The 22,603-nt window shown below is 45.9% G+C and overlaps 1 protein-coding gene across 1 annotated transcript; it reads left to right on the top strand.

Moving 5' to 3' along the window:
* Positions 1–205: 205 nt before the first annotated feature.
* LOC106592767 (acidic leucine-rich nuclear phosphoprotein 32 family member D) lies at positions 206–4,811 on the top strand. The gene is made up of 7 exons (XM_014184093.3): positions 206–406; positions 1,625–1,774; positions 1,986–2,108; positions 2,200–2,359; positions 2,473–2,508; positions 2,600–2,709; positions 3,069–4,811. The coding sequence occupies exons 1-7, from the start codon at positions 353–355 to the stop codon at positions 3,192–3,194; spliced, it is 759 nt and encodes a 252-aa protein (XP_014039568.1). The 5' UTR covers positions 206–352; the 3' UTR covers positions 3,195–4,811.
* Positions 4,812–22,603: the final 17,792 nt, after the last annotated feature.

Consider the following 22,603-nt stretch of genomic DNA (forward strand, 5'->3'; position numbering starts at 1 on the left):
GCGTATCCTAAGTTTAAAAGTGAGGTATTAATCATCTCATTGGTTGACCTGTATTAAATGACCACGCAATCCTGACCAATTACAACTACCACCAAGCCATATTATGTAAATTAGGGCGGTCCCTGTTGAATGGCGCAATAGCTGGCCCAATAGCATGATTAAAAACAGAAAAACGTAATATTCATGTAGAAGAAGGCGTGTCTTAGAAAGGGGGTTGGGTGCGAGGTAACATGGTGGTTTGGTTATCGCCTATCAGCCATAGACAGAAGAAGGTTGGAGTGACTGAGCGCTTGAGTGGTCGGCTTTTTATTTTCATTTTTCCTTTGATTTTGTGCTTTCGTTTGTCTTCAAAATGGAGATGGAGAAGAGGATCAGTTTGGAGTTGAGGAACAAGACCCCGGCCGAGGTATAGTATTACGTCTTTATTTATTTCCTAATGCATTTTGTGAAGGATGACGACTCAACCATGGTGGATGCGAAATGACGATGCTCGATACTCTTTAGCTTGCTAATTTATATTATACAACTGGTGTGCCAACAAAATATCTGATAATAAATCACATATGGGTGGTTAGCACAAAGATGATGCAATAGAAATCGATTCGGACTAAAATAGGATCAGAACCTTGGTGGCGCGACTTGCTCTGACTGAGTTAGCGCTACCAAGGACATCAGCTAGCTAGCTACATGTAGCTAGCGCCAATGCTGGCTAGCTAGACTCCTAACCGGTAACGTTAGTTAGTTAATGGAGTTCAAGTTTTCCCAACCCAAATAATGGCGATGTTAAGAATTAGCAAACACTATTGATAGCCTACATGGACTTTAGTAGCCTAGCTAGTTAGCCAGCAATGCCCTATAATAAATTATCCTTGGATTTGCTATCGTAGAGCCGACCAACTCCACGAGTTGTTTTGAAGAACACAATGGAGTTGTTTGCGCATACTGAATAGAAGTGACTTGTGTGAAAGTAGTGTTTATTTGGTATTTTAAACAGCGTGCTAACTGAATTTGCCTAATCCGCAAATACAAGGTTATCAATCACATGGGTAGGTACATATTGTAACTATCTTTGGAATGCATTTCATGCAACCTATGCGCCCGCGTGGCGTTGCAAGGTAAAGTTGTGCAAAATGCCGCCCATCGTTGTGCGGATAATTACTTTGTAGCCTTGCGTTCTTTAACACTTCATCGTGCATCAAATGTTGCATCGGTTGATACGAAGTTGAAGTTGTATGAAAGTGTTGGCCAATTGCTATACGCTGGGCCGTTGACTTTGTAAGGGTTATGAATAGCACATGATCAATTTAAACCTCACCAAGATATGTTACTTTATGGCTAGCTAACTACGACCGCTAGTAGCTAGTGTTACTTTGTAACGTTAGTTAGCTATAGTTCCCGCGACAGTAACAATTAATGACTTCTCTGGCTGGGGATAGTGACCGCGCGCATTCTATGATCATGAGCTAACTTTAGTATGATGAGGGGGAGTTGCAGGCAGGAAGGATGTTGACATTCTCTAGCGTAGTTCAAAACGAATACTAGTATGCTACGTCATTTATTCATATTCTCTATTTCTTGAACAATATAACAAGTTCATAAAAACAAAAATGATTCTGTTCCACAGGTGGCTGAGCTGGTGGTGGACAACTGTCGGTCCAGTGATGGAGAGGTGGAAGGGCTGTCAGATGACTACAAGGAGCTGGAGTTCCTCAGCATGGTCAACGTGGGGCTCACCTCCCTGGCTAAGCTGCCCTCCCTGCCAAAACTGCTCAAGGTGAGCATCATCTTCTGTCCAAGATCTTATTTTTCCACAGGTCATGGAGAGGTTAAGATGGTTCACCCACATTAAAAAATAATAATAATACAAGTAACATGTATTAATCTGTGTATAGCCACATACTATAGTAGTGAAGTGGACGACACATAAGATATTAAGCAATTATTATAAGTATTTTTTCAGATGAATCAATATCTGTCCTCTTCAGCTGGAGATCAGTGATAACATGATTGTTGGAGGCCTGGACCAGCTGTCTGAGAAGTGTCCCAACCTGACGTATCTCAACCTGAGCGGCAACAAGATCAAGGAGCTCAGCACTGTGAAGCCTCTGGTAAGGGAACCCCCAACAAAGTACATTCCACTTAATGGATTCCAATCACAATCATTATTACAGAATCTTAACAGCAACATTGTGACTGCAGAAAAACCTGAAGAACCTGAAGAGTCTGGACCTGTACAGCTGTGAGATCACCACTCTGGAGGACTACAGGGAGAGTGTCTTTGAGCTGCTGCCCCAGGTCACCTTCCTGGACGGCTATGACCACGAAGACAACGAGGTGCCAGACTCAGAGGCTGACGATGGTGAGCAACACAGGGCTGGGAGGGGGACGTGCTGAGGGTGGGAGGAAAGGAGACGTGTTCCCTTGTCCTAGAGCATTACAAAGAAAATTAACCCAATGTTGTCCTCCCCACAGATGACAACGAGGGGCTAGACTCAGAGGCTGATGATGGTGAGCAACAGGGCTGGGAGGATAAACTTAAGACATGTGCCTTCGTCCTAGACCATTACAAAGAATTAACCCAATGTTGTCCTCCCCACAGATGACGAGCACACAGCCGGCCCCACCAGAGATGGGGACGATGACGAGGATGATGAGGGTTCTGAGGGCGAAGAGGTGGGACTGTCCTACCTGATGAAGGATGGCATTCAGGTAATCATTCATCAAACCCATGTGCAGCGAACAGTCTGTCTCTTAGAGGATACACACCAGACGTCAATTTACATTTATTTCCTGATTCTACCTGTTGACAGAAAGCTAGTGATTACCACCCTTGGTGGTGTTGACAGAAAGCAGATGTTTCAGATTGTCGGGGATGGAGTATTTTCAACCTATGTTCCGCTTCCCCTTAAAATAGAAGTAGGGACTCCGCTCAGGCATCTTTCTCCACCTGCTACGTTAGGTTAGGGGATTAACGCAGCCACCTGCTGCTTTCTAGTATGTTGGGTCTAAAAGGCCTACAGGAAAAGAGAACTCCTAGTCATGTTGATTGAAATGTTCTCTGGCCCTAGGATGAGGAAGATGATGATGACTATGTTGAAGAGGAGGAGGAAGAGGATGGAGTAGGAGTCCAGGGAGAGAAACGGAAGAGGGATGCGGAGGACGAGGGAGATGACAGCGATGGAGATGACGACTAGCCCCTCCTGTAACAGCATGGGATCACAACTAGGCTAGAACAACAGGAACAGGAAATAGTTTGTGAATAATTTTTTTTGTATACCATAGATATTACTGTATAATCTAAGTGTTTTAATTTGTTTTGTACATGTTCCATACAAAAAGGAAAGCGTTTTAGAATTATAAAATGGAATGTGGTTTTGGAACATGACAGATGTGGGGAGGGGCTATAGCGTTCAGACAAGGTGATGTTTGAGAAGTTGTAGTGGCCCATTTCAACTCTATCTGGTTGTGATTGTCTCCTATGCCGTGTTCTCCCAAGACTTTAGTTGTCAAGCGAAAAGCTCCATGTGCTGTCTGGTTGGCTCATAGTAAGGTTTATATGGGAGGAGCTATAGGAGGACAGGCTCATTGTTATGGCTAGACTGGAATCAATGGAACGATGTATATATTTTTTAACATTTATTTAACTAGGCAAGTCGGTTAAGAACAAATTCTTATTTACAATGACGGCCAAACCCTGACCCGGACAACGCTGGGCCAATTGTGCGCCGCCCTATGGGACTCCCAATCATAGCTGGTTGTGATACAGCCTGGAATTGAACCAGGGTCTGTATTTATGCCTCTAGCACTGAGATGCAGTGCCTTAGACTGCTGTGCCCCTCGGGTATCAACCACATCAAACATATGGAAACCACACGTTTGACTCGGTTCCATTCCAGCCATTACAATCCTCCTGTAGCTACTCCCACCAGCCTCCACTGGTTTATATGTAGACAGGTGGCCAACGAGTAATGTTTAACAGTGACCCGGGCAGAAAGGAACCTTAGTGAGTTGTTAGCCCCTCCTATCTGTTCACCTACACTATATGTACCCTACCTGCGCTGTATTGTAGGGATTGCTGACTGTTTCCTAAGTACTTTGTTTAGGCCCTGGGATTTGATACCTTTAAAGTTTGTCCGGTCGCGGTGTCATCAATTCACTTTTAATTCCACAATCAAACAGCCGATTAGTCCGGATTTTTTTTAAATATGTATTGTGCTAGGGCTGCAGATGACTCTGGGTGATGTAGTTTTCAGGTCTCTTACTATAGCTCTGATCGTCATCAAGGAAGCCCTAGAGGTGTGTTTAAAGAGCTAATTCGTATTCAGGCTACACTGAGTTAATTCTGGACCAGTTTAGTGACATTCTAAAGCTCAGGTGGACCCAATCTCTGAGAAGGACCTGGTGATAAACAGGTACACAGTTAATGGTCTCATCTTTCCTGAATCCAACTTGGTACCCTGGACTTCTGTCATATCCCAATGAAAAAAAACTTTTCTGCCTCCTTTTTGTTTCTGTTTGGAGTTTTATGGTTTTACTGTGCAAGAATTTTAAACTTGTATGACTATGTAAATAGACCTTTTATCTTTTCTGTGTAGTATTTGCTTTTCTTTTTTTGTAAACATGCAATATCTCTGTCCTTTATTTTTAATAAACACAAAGCACGTGTCAGGATGTAAAGCATCAGACCCCGACGCTCAACATTGTTATTTTTTTGTCTTTTTTTTGGCCTCAGCTGTTGAGAAAGTCATGTTTTGGAATTTATGTTAATTAATCTTCTGAAGTGTTTTTAAATAAAAAATAAATTCTGTTAATTCTTGTTTTAACTTTTTTCCATCAAGTTATTTAATGGGCATAGTACTAACTTTGACCCTCTAGATGAATAACACTGTTTCTGGTCACAGGTCAGTTTTATTCTGATATCTAATGGATGTGTAACCCATCAGTAGGTCTGAACTCTGAAGAGAGGCCAGTTGAAGACATGAACCAGGTGGTGGTGCTATAGCCCGTAGTTTAACATTGAAAGCCCAGAAACCTCATTCCTGGCAACATTCAGCTCTGACACTTCATTATGTTCTGCATTGGATTTGGGTGCTGAATGAAACCTAAAAGCCCCAAATACTTAAGAATGTAGCTAGCTGTAATTTTAATCAGGTCTTTTTTTGTTGAATTAAGTTTTAGATTTCAAGCGGCAATCAGCATTTGAAGCTAACAATGCACTCCCCTTGTTTTGGTCAAAAGCTGAGGGATGGGGCTGGAGAAATGTCACCACTCAAATTCATACAAAGCTAAGGATCATCCATAATATCTAAATGAGAGTTTTAGCTGTGTTTTGAGGCTATATAGTTTGTTAATCAACATTGAAAAACAAGCTATTTTGGGTTCTGATGGGCTACGACAGTTGAACTAAGGTCATCGGTCAAGTTATATTTACGCAATAAGGCCAGAGTTATGGTATATGGCCAATATACCACTAAGGGCTGTTCTTAGGCGTGACGCAATGCGGAGGTGCCTTATTGCTATTATAAACTGGTTACCAACGTAATTAGAGCAGTAAAAAAAAGTTCATTCCAAAATACTGGAAGATTGTTCAATTGTTTTCATGTTGCACAGCACAGACGTGTTTGTTTTGATAAAATCCAATTTTGTGTTTTAGACAATCATATGGGGGATGGGGGGTCAAACGACATTAGGAGGGCTAGCTCGGAACTGCCGAAACTGGATTTTAAAGAACTCATTTCAACTCTGAAAGACTTCAAAAAGCAGGCGATTATTTCAGGCCCAGTGCCATCGCTGGGCTGCGGTAGCAAAAGATTCAGCAGGCTACTTGCATTACAGTATAAAAGCTTTGTTGGCATAACTTTTATAGACAACTGTTGGAAACAAGGTGCTCTACAGGAATGATAGAGTCCATCCAAGTCATCTTGGTGCCTGGGCCCTTTCCTCGCATTTCAAGGCCGCGTTGAGACAATGACTTATCAGTGACCCAAGCCCTGCTCAGATAATCCCTACTATTGTGTTGCTGAGTTGTAGTGCTGCTGCAAATGTACATTTTCCCAGGGGTGTTGGCAGTCACAATGTAAGTAACCAAATTTATGTTACTCTAAATGCTTCTGTCAATCCGACAGCTATTGTTAGCAGTAATCATGTGCCTATGAACCTGAGTTATACTGTTAGCACTGAGATGTTTTGCCATAGCAAGAATCCCACTAAACAGTGAACCCTATCAGTTCTAATATAAATATTGCTGTCATGTCTTCCTCTGATAAGATTCCCAGAAAAGCTAAAAAAATGGCCCACATTAAAATACACTGCTCAAAAAAATAAAGGGAACACTAAAATAACACATCCTAGATCTGAATGAATGAAATAATCTTATTAAATACTTTTTTCTTTACATGGTTGAATGTGCTGACAACAAAATCACACAAAAATAATCAATGGAAATCCAATTTATCAACCCATGGAGGTCTGGATTTGGTGCCACACTCAAAATTAAAGTGGAAAACCACACTACAGGCTGATCCAACTTTGATGTAATGTCCTTAAAACAAGTCAAAATGAGGCTCAGTAGTGTGTGTGGCCTCCACGTGCCTGTATGACCTCCCTATAACGCCTGGGCATGCTCCTGATGTGGTGGCGGCTGGTCTCCTGAGGGATCTCCTCCCAGACCTGGACTAAAGCATCCGCCAACTCCTGGACAGTCTGTGGTACAACGTGGCGTTGGTGGATGGAGCGAGACATGATGTCCCAGATGTGCTCAATTGGATTCAGGTCTGGGGAACGGGCGGGCCAGTCCATAGCATCAATGCCTTCCTCTTGCAGGAACTGCTGACACACTCCAGCCACATGAGGTCTAGCATTGTCTTGCATTAGGAGGAACCCAGGGCCAACCGCACCAGCATATGGTCTCACAAGGGGTCTGAGGATCTCATCTCGGTACCTAATGGCAGTCAGGCTACCTCTGGCGAGCACATGGATGGCTGTGCGGCCCCCCAAAGAAATGCCACCCCACACCATGACTGACCCACCGCCAAACCGGTCATGCTGGAGGATGTTGCGGGCAGCAGAACGTTCTCCACGTCGTCTCCAGACTCTGTCACGTCTGTCACATGTGCTCAGTGTGAACCTGCTTTCATCTGTGAAGAGCACAGGGCGCCAGTGGCGAATTTGCCAATCTTGGTGTTCTCTGGCAAATGCCAAACGTCCTGCACGGTGTTGGGCTGTAAGCACAACCCCCACCTGTGGACGTCGGGCCCTCATACCACCCTTATGGAGTCTGTTTCTGACCGTTTGAGCAGACACATGCACATTTGTGGCCTGCTGGAGGTCATTTTGCAGGGCTCTGGCAGTGCTCCTCCTGCTCCTCCTTGCACAAAGGGGGAGGCAGCGGTCCTGCTGCTGGGTTGTTGCCCTCCTACAGCCTCCTCCACATCTCCTGATGTACTGGCCTGTCTCCTGGTAGCGCCTCCATGCTCTGGACACTACGCTGACAGACACAGCAAACCTTCTTGCCACAGCTCGCATTGATGTGCCATCCTGGATGAGCTGCACTTCCTGAGCCACTTGTGTGGGTTGTAGACTCCGTCTCATGCTACCACTAGAGTGAAAGCACCGCCAGCATTCAAAAGTGACCAAAACATCAGCCAGGAAGCATAGGAACTGAGAAGTGGTCTGTGGTCACCACCTGCAGAACCACTCCTTTATTGGGGGTGTCTTGCTAATTGCCTATAATTTCCACCTGTTGTCTATTCCATTTGCACAACAGCATGTGAAATTTATTGTCAGTCAGTGTTGCTTCCTAAGTGGACAGTTTGATTTCACAGAAGTGTGATTGACTTGGAGTTACATTGTGTTGTTTAAATGTTCCCTTTATTTTTTTGAGCAGTGTATGTATCCTAAGAAACAAGGTTAATGAAATCAACTTGCTAACAACAGAAAGCATTCATATGCTGGCTATATACTGCAACTCGCTGTTGGCTGGGCTCCCTGCCTGTGCCATTAAACCCCTACAACTCATCCAGAACGCCGCAGCCCGTCTGGTGTTCAACCTTCCCAAGTTCTCTCACGTCACCCCGCTCCTCCGCTCTCTCCACTGGCTTCCAGTTGAAGCTCGCATCCGCTACAAGACCGTGGTGATTGCCTACGGAGCTGTGAAGGGAACGGCACCTCCATACCTTCAGGCTCTGATCAGGCCCTACACCCAAACAAGGGCACTGCGTTCATCCACCACTGGCCTGCTGGCCCCCCTACCTCTGAGGAAGCACAGTTCCCGCTCAGCCCAGTCAAAACTGTTCGCTGCTCTGGCACCCCAATGGTGGAACAAGCTCCCTCACGACGCCAGGACAGCGGAGTCAATCACCACCTTCCGGAGACACCTGAAACCCCACCTCTTTAAGGAATACCTAGGATAGGATAAAGTAATCCTTCTAACCCCCCCCCCCCCCCCCTTAAAAGATTTAGATGCACTATTGTAAAGTGGTTGTTCCACTGGATATCATAAGGTGAATACACCATTTTGTAAGTCGCTCTGGATAAGAGCGTCTGCTAAATGACTTAAATGTAAATGTAAATGTATATCTGAAACTCACTTAGATAATTCCTTTGGTGATACAGTGGTAGCAATATATGGCTATAACATCTACAGCAGAGACAGGAACGTCAAGAGAGGTATTGCTATTGATATTCAGAGTCATATTCCTATAAAGCCTAGAGAGGATCTCATGTCAAATGCTGTTGAAGTAATATGGTTACAGGTTCACCTGTACCTCAAAGTTACCGCTGCTGCAAAGTATAAGTTCATTACAGTTACCAACCTCAGAAATTGCAGCCCAAATAAATGATTCACGGAGTTCAAGTAACAGGCACATCTCAACATCAAATGTTCAGAGGAGACTGCATGAATCAGGCCTTCATGGTTGAATTGCTGCAAAGAAACCACTGCTAAAGGACACCAATAAGAATTAGAGACTTGCTTGGGCCAAGAAACACCAGCAATTGACATTAGAGCGGTGGAAATCTGTCCTTTGGTCCGATGAGTCTAAATTTGAGATTTTTGGTTCCAACCGCCATGTCTTTGTGAGACGTAGGTGAATGGATGATCTCCGCATGTGGGGTGCCCACCGTGAAGCATGGAGGAGGAGGTGTCGTGGTGAGGGGGTGCTTTGCTGGTGACACTGTCTGTGATTTATTTATATTTAGAGTTCAAGGCACACTTAACCAGCATGGCTACTACAGCATTCTTCAGCGATACGCCATCCCTTCTGGTTTGCAGTTAGTGGGACTATCATTTGTTTTTCAACGGGACAATGACCCAACACACCTCAAGGCTGTGTAAGGGCTATTTGACCAATAAGGACAGTGATGGAGTGCTGCATCAGATGACCTGGCCTCCACAATCACCTGACCTCAACCCAATTGAGACGGTTTGAGATGAGTTGGACTGCAGAGTGAAGGAAAAGCAGCCAACAAGTGCTCAGCATATGTGGGAACTCCTTCAAGACTGTTGGAAAATAATTCCAGGTGAAGCTGGTTGAGAAAATGCTACTTTGAAGAATCTAAAATACTTTTTTGCTTACTACATGATTCCATATGTGTTATTTCATAGTTTTGATGTCTTCACTATTATTCTACAATGTAGAAAATAGTAAAAATTAAGAAAAACCCTTGAATGTGTAGGTGTGTCCAAACTTTTGACTGGTACTATATATAATATAATAATATTATATACACTGAGTATACAAAACATTACGAACACCTGCTCTTCCAGAAAATAGACTGACCAGGTGAATCCAGGTGAAAGCTATTATCCCTTATTGATGCAACTTGTTACATCCACTTCAATCAGTGTAGATGAAGGGGATGAGACAGGTTAAGAATCATTTTTAATTCTTGAGACAATTGAGACATGGATTGTATATGTGTGCCATTCAGAGGATGAAGGGGCAAGACAAAAGATTGAAGTGCCTTTGAACCGGGTATGGTAGTAGGTGTCAGGTGCACCGGTTTGTGTGAAGAACTGCAACGCTGCTGGGTTTTTCACGCTGAACAGTTTCCCGTGTGTATTTAGAATGGACCACCACCCAAAGGACTAACAGCCAACTTTACACAACTGTGGGAAGCATTGGAGTCAACATGGGCCAGCATCCTTGTGGAATGCTTTTTGACACCTTGTAGAGTCCATGCCCCAAAGAATTGAGGCTGTTCTGAGGGCAAAAGGGGGAGGGGTGCAACTCAATATCAGGAAGGTGTTCTTTATATTTTGTCCACTCAGTGTATATCAGAATATGTCACCCCAACACTTTTTGAAAGGGGAGTTTATGGTAGTATAGTTGAAAACTTTAAACTATATATTTTATTTGTTGTGTTGTTTCCTGTTTGGACACCAGGAAGAGCACCCACTGCCTCTAAATACTAAATCAGCAGGATTTTGTTAGTTAAAAGCATATGACTGTTTAGCCCTGTTTGTGTAATGCTGTGTAGCTATCTGCTATCATTATCCCTGGCCCCTCCATAGTCTGATAATAGTGGTGTTCTGTGATCCGTCTCAACATCTGTTAATACTGTACATCCACCCCAGTACAACAAAAGCTAGGTCATGGGGCCTAATACCCAGGCCAGAGGGATCAAAGCCCAGTGTATTGAGGTGAACTGTGGCTGGCAGTGACAGACAGAGTAGCTTAGCGATCCGAGTAGGGCACCACACTAAAAGGTGGCATGTCCCACCACGGCTGGCTCTCCCCGGGCAGCGCCTCTCATCAGCAAGTAGAGAGATTTCCCCCTCTCATCCCCTCCCTCCTCACCAACCAGCCACCGCCTCCACACTCACCAGCCACCTCTGCCTGCCCTGCGCCAAATCACATACCACCCGTCTCTTCCTCTCCCTGCTCATCGAAGGGATTCAGCCGGCCCAGCGCCCAATCCTGCCGGGGATCATAACTCATCGCGCTTTTGAACGCATTCCAGAGTCACAAAAGCGGCTGTCAAGTCTGTGTGTAACATCTGCTGGGCTATCCCTCCCTCCCTCCTCCATCACCACCACCTCCCTATCCTCTGTCTCCCTAGCCGTCAGACACACTGCATCATCAGTGGACTGGACAGAGGAAGGCACTGTAACAGCAGAGAGAAGCAGACTCCACAAGGTGACCCAGGGTGACCTCCAGGATGACTCCCCCCCATGGCATGGCCAATGTCAGGGTCAGTCAGTACCCCTCACCACCCCTGTCCCTGAGCCTCCATGTTCCCTGCCTGGGGCCATGCAGGGGTGGGCAGATCACCAGGGCACAAGTGCCCCCATTTAGGGGTCCACTGGGGCACTTCCAAGGGCAATAGAGGCCACTTCATTCAGTGGAGGCATCCAGGGGGAACATTACTCAGTGATATGATGAATGATGCTCTGTGGACTGTTTGAGGGAGCTGTTTGAAGTTGATACTGTGTGATGATCACATGCACAAGAGATCACACTCAATCAGAATGTTATCACAATACACAACAATTGATAGGTTTTATATAACAGAATATATCAGAATATGTCACCCCAACACAGTATGAAAGGGGAGTTTATAGTAGTATAGTTAAAAACAAGAGGAAATTGGTTTCACAGAAGAATAATCCATAAAACACAACACATTACACTAGCAGAAAGACAATGGATTGTGTCTTTGAGAAATGCTTACTGATAACAACATTACTACACTGCGATACTACTGTTTGAAAGCTGATGAGGGTTAGGGCTGTCTGTCTGCTGTTGAATAATTCACAGCCACACACAATAGCACAGACATTAGATCTGTCATTGCTGTCCAGTTTGGGAGGAAGCACCACTTAACATTGTCTGGCAAGAGAGGGAGAGAGAGAGAGAGAGACAAACAGAAACAGAGAGGGAGAGAGAGAGAGAGAGACACAGAAACATAAACAGAGAGAGAGAGACACAGAAACAGAAACAGAGAGAGAGAGAGAGAGAGAGAGACAGAAAGAGAGACAGAAACAGAGAGAGAGAGGGGGGGGGAGAGAGTGAGAGAGAGAGAAGAGAGACAGAGAGAGAAACAGAGAAAGAGAAACAGAGAGAGAGAAACAGAGCGAGAGACAGAGAGAGAGAGGGAGGAAGGAGAGAGAAAGAGATAGAGTGAGAAACAGAGGGAGAGAGGAGAGAGAAAGAGAGAGTGAGAGAGAGACAGTGAGAGAAAGAGATAGATAAGGAGAGAGAGAGAGAGATTGTATAGAGCATGGCCTTGTCAGGTGGCTGATGGACTCTTTCATCAGTCAGCATCTCTGATCATATGGAGGTATTGTCCACTGCAGTTACATAACTCTGTCATCATGCATTCTATAGCTATCCCAGGCCCCATAAATCCCCTCTGGCCTGGAATCACACACAGACACATACCATATACACTTAGGCCATACCATACGCATATATACTACTGCATGTCAACACACATTCCCATAAATCCACATGCTGCTGTACATGGTGGAGTTGATTTCACATAACTTCTGCTATCACTATACGTACACACTGTTATATTGATCATCAATTTATTATTGATGTTTGTTTTTTGGTCCTCAGCTACTTCCCTCATCGCAACACAAATACAAACACGCATTTATGCACACACACACACACACACACACACACACACACACACACACACACACACACCACACACACACACACACACACACACACACACACACACACACACACACACACACACACACACACACCCCTGCATTAACCTTCCCCTCCTCCCTCACTGTGTCCGTAAGCCAGCAAATCACAGTGCTCGGGCTGCTCCTTGCCTTATATGGACAATCAGGTTCTAGGGGGAAGGGTTTCCCTGAGCCGCTGCAGTTACACTGGGCTTTTTGTCTGCCTGCCTACCTTCCATATGCACACATGGCTAAGCATGGTTAACTTATACCTCAATTATGTATGGTTGTCAATGGGGGAATTGTGGTTTCTTTTCTTCTTAACAAATCATTCTCCGTTTCCACACACAGAAGCAAGCCAGTGCACACATACAGGAGGCCAGAGGCCTCACTGGAGCTTCGGCTGTCTTTTAAGACTCTGACAGTCTGCTGACACAGCAAAGAAGGGAATCTCCCAAAAGGAGTGTATCAGCAGAACGCATCCCTGGAATTACACCACACACACACACACACACACACACACACACACACACACACACACACACACACACACACACACACACACACACACACACACACACACACACACACACACACACACACACACACACACACACACACACACACACACACACACACACACACACACACACACACACACACACACACACATTCAAACACACACTGCCTGTGTCCTCCCGCTCTATTCCTCACAGCCCACTGCTCCTACCATCCTGAATCCCCTTGAGAGCTCAGAGACTGTGTCCCATCCCCAGAGAGGAGCAGAGTCAGATGGGTACAAAGGCCAAAGCAGCTGGAGGGTGTCTCCTCTCCCCTCCTTTCCCCTCTACTCCTCTCCCTTCCTCTCCTCTCCCATTTCTCCTCCTCTCCTCCTTTCTCCTCCTCCTCTCATGTCCTCTCCCTTCCTCTCCTTCCCTCCTCTCTCCTCTCTCCTCCTCTTCTCTCCTCTCTTCTCCCCCTGGACCCCTGAACACAATCTCACCCCATCACACCCAAATCTCCATGGTGATCAAAGCTAAAATAAATCCCCACTGAACACAACAGAGCACATTCACAAAATACATGATCTTCTGATGGGGTGAGGGAAGTTGCAAATAGTTAAAGGCAAAATCAGATGTAAGCAAAGTCAAATCAAATGAGCTTGGATATAGCTAGGCAAAACAAAATGTAAAGTGAATGTAAAAAATAAATGATAGCCTACTTTAGCACCCAATGATCTCATGACTTGGGGCTCTATTCAGTCTGTATGGCTGAAGCGTTGCAGATTCCTCAATAGAAATGTAAAGGTCGTTTCAGATTGAGCCAACATATGCAACTTTTACCGTGAATGTGGTCTCCACTAAAGCGAGAACATTGCCTTTAAATTTGAATCACGCTGTAAAGCAGAATTTCCGCAATGCAGATTGAATAGAGCCCCTGGTCTCTTTACATGATGCAGACTTGTATGAATGACAAGCTCAGGAATATTGGCCAGTAGCATATTGTCCTGCAATAAGGTTAGAGCGCAACATACTTTGCAGGTGTCATGGCGTATGAACCCTCACAAACTTTGTCAGTTGTAGTATTCCAGAGATATAGTGTCACGCTGATATAAATGATTGGGGAGACAGGCGCAGGAATGCGTAATAGTTGTTTTTATTAGGCACCAAATTACGGCGTGCCGTGTAAAGGCACGGGACGAAGACCAAACAAACAAGTAACAAAAACACAGGGTTGAAACCCAAACAAAAGAGCGAGGAGTACCTTGAATAGATAACACTAGTGCACAATGATTATCACACGGGACGAGACCCGTAATCACCTGCTCAATCCACAATGGCACGAAAGCCCAAACACACAGCACAGGTAGTCACACGCACCAACGGACATTGTAACAATAATTGACAGCACCATGGTAAACAAAGGACATATATCAACTCAGCAAAAAAAGAAGCGTCCTCTCATTGTCAACTGTGTTAATTTTCAGCAAACTTAACATGTGTAAATATTTGTATGAACATAACAAGATTCAACAACTGAGACATAAACTGAACAAGTTCCACAGACATGTGACTAACAGAAATGGAATAATGTGTCCCTGAACAAAGGGGGGGGTCAAAATCAAAAGTGACAGTCAGTATCTGGTGTGGCCACCAGCTGCATTAACTACTGCAGTGCATCTCCTCCTCATGGACTGCCCCAGATTTACCAGTTTTTGCTGTGAGATGTTACCCCACTCTTCCACCAAGGCTCCTGCAAGTTCCCGGACATTTCTGGGGGGAATGGCCCTAGCCCTCACCCTCCGATCCAACAGGTCCCAGACGTGCTCAATGGGATTGCGATCCGGACTCTTCACTGGCCATGGCAGAACACTGATATTCCTGTCTTGCAGGAAATCACACACAGAACGAGCAGTATGGCTGGTGGCATTGTCATGCTGGAGGGTCATGTCAGGATGTGCCTGCAGGAAGGGTACCACATGAGGGAGGAGGATGTCTTCCCTGTAATGCACAGCATTGAGATTGCCTGCAATGACAACAAGCTCAGTCCGATGATGCTGTGACACACCGCCACAGACCATAATGTACCCTCCACCTCCAAATTGATCTCGCTCCAGAGTACAGGCCTCGGTGTAACGCTCATTCCTTCGACGATAAAACCAGAATCCGACCATCACCCCTGGTGAGACAAAACCGCGACTTGTCAGTGAAGAGCCTTTTTTGCCAGTCCTGTCTGGTCCAGTGACGGTGGGTTTGTGCCCATAGGCGACGTTGTTGCCGGTGATGTCTGGTGAGGACCTGCCTTACAACAGGCCTACAAGCCCTCAGTCCAGCCTCTCTCAACCTATTGCAGACAGTCTGTTGCCATCCTGTACCTGTCCCGCAGGTGTCATGCCTCCTTGCAGCATGCCTAAGGCACGTTCAAGCAGATGAGCAGGGACCCTGGGCATCTTTCTTTTGGTGTTTTTCAGAGTCAGTAGAAAGGCCTCTTTAGTGTCCTAAGTTTTCATAGCTGTGACCTTAATTGCCTACCGTCTCTAAGCTGTTAGTGTCTTAACGACCGTTCCACAGGTGCATGTTCATTAATTGTTTATGATTCATTGAACTAGCGTGGGAAACAGTGTTTAAACCCTTTACAATGAAGATCTGTGAAGTTATTTGGATTTATTTGGAAAACAAGATCCTGAAAAAGGTATGTTTTTTTTTGTTGTTGCTGAGTTTACAAATACAATCAGTGGGAATAGGGGCAAGGTGTGCGCAATGAAAGTTCCCGAGGGATCCGTGACATGTAGGCTCTCCCATGAAGCATCTCTTCACCCATAAGGCAGAACACCTTGTTGTGGTCCTTCCAATTCTGGAAGGCAAATATATGCAAATCAAAGGCAGACCCAGAGAGCAGCAGCTTTGCATGGTTTCCAAAATATGAGCTCTGTACCCAGAATGCCTGTTGGCAGGACATCTGTCTCACTCTGTCTCACTCCCATCATGCAGTGTGGTAAAATGAAACAGCTTGAGTTGGACTGGAACACCAATGTGGAAACAGCATTAGAGTAGAATTTAAAAGGAGAAATGTGCAACATATGCTGCAGTATTCTTTGAGGTGGTTTAAGTCAATACAGTATGGCTACATGGCAAGGAGAGGTCTCTCTGGCAGAACATAGATGGAGTCGTATATTGGGTTTGGACACACGATGTTAGCACCAGATAAAGATTTGTTGCTATGTAATACTTTATTACATTATATAGCATGGATTGCTTAAATGTTTTGACAATTCTGACTATTCATGTTTGAGAAAACACATGAAAGACAGAGTTCTTGGAACATCAGTCACAAGGAGATCACAGGCCAGTTGGATAAACCTCCAAGTTTTTCAGATTTTTTTTCACCCCAAGAAAATGTAATGTTTGAGTGGAAATGATGGAACTGAGCCAAGAACGCTCAATGTAAGTACGTAGGCTGCTCTGAACAGAGCCATGACACCGTTTGAGACAGACAGACCAGACCGTGTATGTGTTGCTGAGAGGAGCGTGATCGGCTCTGCCTGTTATTTCTAGACACAATCTGTGACTAACCGCACACAGCCGAGTGGAATCAGGAAGAGGCACTTGTGTTGTAGACATTCTTCATCTTCCTTTTTCTTGCTCATAGTTTATATTCACTGAACCCTAATGTTATTTGAGGGTAACACCAGCCTGGTCTCATAGACTAGACGTTAAATAGTAAATGTAAATTTGGGTTACTTAAATTAGTATGATGTGTTATGTTTGGTATCGTAACATAAGACAGAAAGTTACTCAAGGCAAAAACAAAAGGAGATTGGTTGGTCATGGTGGATGGTTGGGTGTATAACGTGAATATCTAGCAACCCGAAGGTTGCATATTCGAATCTCATCACAGACAACTTTAGCTAGTTAACAACTTTGCAACTACTTACTAATTTTTAGCTACTTTGCAACTACTTAGCTAACCCTTCCCCTAATGATAACCTTAACCCTTTAACGTAACTCCTACCCTAATCTTAATTCTAACCTTAAAGGGTAGTATGAATGACATCAATGTAACAACACAGTGTGGTCAAAGACTTAGTAACTTAGTTGTAGCCATGATCTGGTTACCTATACAAACATAGTTATGTTTTTGGGTTATTACATATTTATTAAATTGTTTCTGGATATCTTCTTAACTACCCACAATTAACTATTTCTCAACGTCATATGGAGGATCTACTCAGTGCTACCGAGTTTGTATGCTAGCGCGGTAGCTAGCTCAAGCTCGCTAACGTTACCCACATCTCATGCTGTTCACAGACTTTGTGGCTGTTTTATCTAGTGGGAACCCGTTAGCACGGCAGGCTCTGGTGTCATCTTGCCGTGGGCTCAAAACGAAAGAGAAAATCATACATGCTGGCTCTAATTGTGTAGTACCTTGTCTGTTCTCCTTTTTGTTTTGTCAACTTTTCGGCATGTTCTCTGCGAAGTAGACTACGGGAGTTTTGTAACTTTTTCCACCTTAGCAGAATCTATCTGCTTTTGATTTTTCTCTCTATATAGCTATTGGATGTCCCTGACTCTCCCTCGGCCTGGTGAAGCGCCAACCTCCCCCTCGCTTTGGTAGCTAACTCAGCCTGCACTCTTTTAAAAGTTTTACCATCGAATGGGCCCGAGCCATCAATCTGTAAATCTCTGCTCTCTCTTCGCTTTTAATCTGTGATTATGTTTTAGTTGTGTTGTGTTAGTTTTGTTCAAGCTGGTCTACTGTAGTTGGGCTCTAGCTTGCCGACCATAACCATGGTGGTTGGCTAGGCTGGCTAGGCTAATAGCAAGTTGGCTAAATAGCTAACATTAGCTGACTGGCTAGCTTTCTGGCTAAGATAAGTGCATGTAGCTAATATTCTTTGATAACTGGTTAGTATCAGGTATCAAGGTAAGACCCAAGTGCAGACTTTGTGAAGTAACAATGTTAATTGTAACCACAGTGGCAGGCAAACGACAGGTCAAGTCAGGCAGGGGTCGATAATCCAGAGTAGAGGCCAAGGTACAGGATGGCAGGCAGGCTCAGGGTCAGGTCAGGCAGAGGTCGGTAATCCAAAGGTGGAGCAAAGATACAGGACGGCAGGTAGGCTCAGGGTCAGGGACAGGCAGAGTGGTTAGGCGGGTGGGTACAGGGTCAGGACAGACAACGGTGAAAAACCAGGAGGACGAGAAAAAGAGAGACTGGGAAAAACAGGAGTTGACAGGAAAAACGCTGATAAGCTTGACCAACAAGACGAACTGGCAACAAACAGACAGAGAACACAGGTATAAATACACGGGGGATAATTGGGAAGATGGGCGACATGTGGAGGGGGGTGGAGACAAGCACAAGGACAGATGAAACAGATCAGGGCGTGACAGTTAGATACCATGATATATTTCCAAAACGTTGGTTTACTTTAATGTAGCTGCAAGCTAGGTGTTGAAAGCAACTGGGTGACTCATTCAGTGCTAATGTAACATTTGCAGGCTGGTAGGACTAATGTTAGCAGGTTAGTAGGGCTAACGTTAGCAGGCTAGTTGGCTAGTAACCTTGCAAGTTGATTCAGTGTAAACGTAACATTAGCACGCTGGTAGGGCTAACGTTAGCAGGCTAGTTGGCTTGTAACCTTGCAAGTTGATTTGTCAAAATAAATAAAAAAAACTATTTGCTTGTAAATTGGCTGAAGATTTTATTGAAACCAGTAGTCATGAGTGCAAACTATTTGGTTTAATTTTAAGTTATATATTTTAAGTTATTTCTGTTTACATTATAGGGAAAAGGCCTGCTTGCCAGATCCTCCATATTACATCACACCCCAGAAAAACATTTTCCAACATGACTACTGTCACGCCCTGACCATAGAGAGCCCTTGTTTCTCTATGGTGTAGTATGTCAGGACGTGACTAGGGGGTGTTCTAGTTAAAAATGTCTATGTTGGTGTTTTGGTATGGTTCCCAATTAGAGGTAGCTGGTAATCGTTGCCTCTAATTGGGGATCATATTTAAGTAGCTATTTTTCCCACCTGTGTTTGTGGGATATTGTTTTGTGTTTGTGCATGTGCACCACGTAGTCACGTTTCGTTGTTCGTTTATTGATATATTTAGTTTTGCTAAGTTTCACTTTGGAATAAAGATGTGGAACTCTACACACGCAGTGCCTTGGTCCCGTTCTTACGACAAGCGTGACAGAATATCCCATCACGCAAGGACCAAGCAGCGTGCCATGGAGGAGAAGGTGTTTTGGACATGGGAGGAAATCATGGGAGGACATGAGACCTTTCCTTAGCGGGAGTCGCCAAGGACCATGGAAGGACAGCGATGACGCCGGGGACCACGGCCACAGATACCCCAAGATTTTTTTGGGGAGGGGGGGCACATGGAACTGGCGGTCGAGCAGCAGAGCGTGCCAGAGCCTGTTTGGGAGTCGGAGGAGGAATTTGATGAAAGATTCCGGAGAGAGGTGGTAGCGATGAGAATGCTGCAGCACAGGCGTGCTGAAAAGCATGACACCAGTCCGGTGCCATCTGCACCGGTTTCATGCATCTGACCTCCAGTGCGCCTCCCCAGTCCGGTACGTCCTGTGCCAGCTCCACGCACTAGCCCTGAAGTGTGTGTCAACAGTCCGGTGCCACCTGTGCCGGCTCCATGCATCAGGACTCCAATGCGTCTCCCCAGTCCGGTACGTCATGTGCCTCCTCCCCGCACTCTCCCTGAAGTGCGTGTCACCAGTCCGGTGCCACCTGTACCAGCTCCACGCACTAGGCCTCCAGTGCGCATCAACAGTCCAGAGCTTCTGGCGACGGTTCCCAGTCCAGAACCTCCAACGACGGTTCACAGTCCGGAATTCCCCGCGACGGTCCACAGTCCGGAACCTCCAGCGACGGTCAACGGTCCGGAACCTCCCGCGACGGTGAACGGTCCGGAACCTCCCACGACGATCAACGGTCCGGAACCTCCAGCGACGGTCAACCTCCAGCAACGGTCAACGGTCCGGAGCTTCCAGGCAAGGCGTCCAGTCCTGCTCCAGGGCAGGAGCCTTCCTCTGCGCCGGTGGCCAGTCCAGTCACGGCATCCAGTCCAGCTCCATGGCCAGAGCCTTCCTCTGCGCCGATGCCCAGTCCAGACATGGCGTCCAATCCCACTCCAAGGCCGGAGCCTTCCTCTGTGCCAGGTGCCCAGTCCAGGAACGGGGTCCAGTCCCGCTCCAGGGCAGGAGCCTTCCTCTGCGCCGGTGCCCAGTCCAGGCACGGCGTCCAGCCCAGCTCCATGGCCGGAGCCCTCCTTTGCGCTGGTGCCCAGTCCAGGCACGACGGCCAGCCCAGCTCCATGGCCGAAGCCTTCTTCTGCGCCAATGCCCAGTCCAGGCACGGCGTCCAACCCAGTTCAAGGGCTGGAGCCCTCCTCTGCGCCGGTGCCCAGTCCAGGCACGGCGTTCAGCCCGGCGCCATGGTCAGATCTGGGGTCTGGGGGGGGCTACGACCCGCACCGGAGCCGCCACCGACACTAGTCACCCCCCCCAACCCCTCCCCCCCCATTTGGTTTCAGGTTTTGCGGCCGGAGTCAGCACCTTTGGGGGGGTACTGTCACGCCCTGACCATAGAGAGCCCTTGTTTCTCTATGGTGTAGTAGGTCAGGGCGTGACTAGGGGGTGTTCTAGTTTAAAATTTCTATGTTGGTGTTTTGGTATGGTTCCCAATTAGAGGCAGCTGGTAATCATTGCCTCTAATTGGGGATCATATTTAAGTAGCTATTTTTCCCACCTGTGTTTGTGGGATATTGTTTTGTGTTTGTGCATGTGCACCACGTAGTCACGTTTCGTTGTTCGTTTATTGATATATTTTGTTTTGATAAATTTCACTTTGGAATAAAGATGTGGAACTCTACACACGCTGCGCCTTGGTCCCGTTCTTACGACAACCGTGACAACTACAGCATTTTTCTGAATTCTGATCGGTTTTATGTAATAACTGTTGTTTTTTTTTTACAGTGAGGCGTAACTTGGCATTGGAACTTTTTATGTGTATACTAATGCAAATCCACATGTTACATGTGGTTATGTTTATGCTACCTACCCTTTAACCGTAACCAGCCAGCCACCTAGGTTAGCCACAATAAATTGGAATTTGTAACATATCATACAAAATGTATTATTGACATCCACAAATTAATACATACCATACGAAATGTAACATATCATACTTAATGGAGGGAGACAGATTTACCTTTACTATGTTACGTCTACCCATGACTCTAGTTAGGTACTGTAAACTCAGCAAAAAAAGAAACTTCCCTTTTTCAGGACCCTGTCTTTCAAAGATAATTCGTAAAAATCCAAATAACTTCACAGATCTTCATTGTAAAGTGTTTAAACCCTGTTTCCCATGCTTGTTCAATGAACCATAAACAATTAATGAACATAGCTTACAGCTTAGAGACGGTAGGCAATTAAGGTCACAGCTATGAAAACTTAGGACACTAAAGAGGCCTTTCTACTGACTCTGAAAATACCAAAAGAAAGATGCCGAGAGTCCCTGCTCATCTGCATGAACGTGCCTTAGGCATGCTGCAAGGAGGCATGAGGACTGCAGATGTGGCCAAGGCAATAAATTGCAATGCCCATACTGTGAGACGCCTAAGACAGCACTACAGGGATACAGGACGGACAGCTGATCATCCTCGCAGTGGCAGACCACGCGTAACAACACCTGCACAGGATCGGTTCATCCAAACATCACACCTGCGGGACAGGTACAGGATGGCAACAACAACTGCCCCGAGTTACACCAGGAACGCACAATCCCTCCATCAGTGTTCAGACTGTCCGCAATAGGCTGAGGGAGGCTGGACTGAGGGCTTGTAGGCCTGTTGTAAGGGAGGTCCTCACCAGACATCACTGGCAACAATGTCGCCTATGGGTACAAACCCACCGTCGCTGGACCAGACAGGACTGGCAAAAAGTGCTCTTCACTGACGAGTCGCGGTTTTGTCTCACCAGGGGTGATGGTCGGATTCGAGTTTATCGTCGAAGGAATGAGCGTTACACCGAGGCCTGTACTCTGGAGCGGGATCGATTTGGAGGTGGAGGGTCCATTATGGTCTGTGGCGGTGTGTCACAGCATCATCGGACTGAGCTTGCTGTCATTGCAGGCAATCTTCATCGGACTGAGCTTGTTGTCATTGCAGGCAATCTTCATCGGACTGAGCTTGTTGTCATTGCAGGCAATCTCAATGCTGTGCATTACAGGGAAGACATCCTCCTCCCTCATGTGGTACCCTTCCTGCAGGCTCATCCTGACATGACCCTCCAGCATGACAATGCCACCAGCTATACTGCTCGTCAGTGTTCTGCCATGGCCAGCGAAGAGCTCGGATCTCAATCCCATTGAGCACGTCTGGGACGTGTTGGATCGGAGTGTGAGGGATAGGGCCATTCTCCCCAGAA

This window comes from Salmo salar, chromosome 02 (assembly GCF_965601325.2).
Source record: "Salmo salar chromosome 02, fSalSal1, whole genome shotgun sequence".
In the NCBI taxonomy this organism is placed as follows: Eukaryota; Metazoa; Chordata; class Actinopteri; order Salmoniformes; family Salmonidae; genus Salmo; species Salmo salar.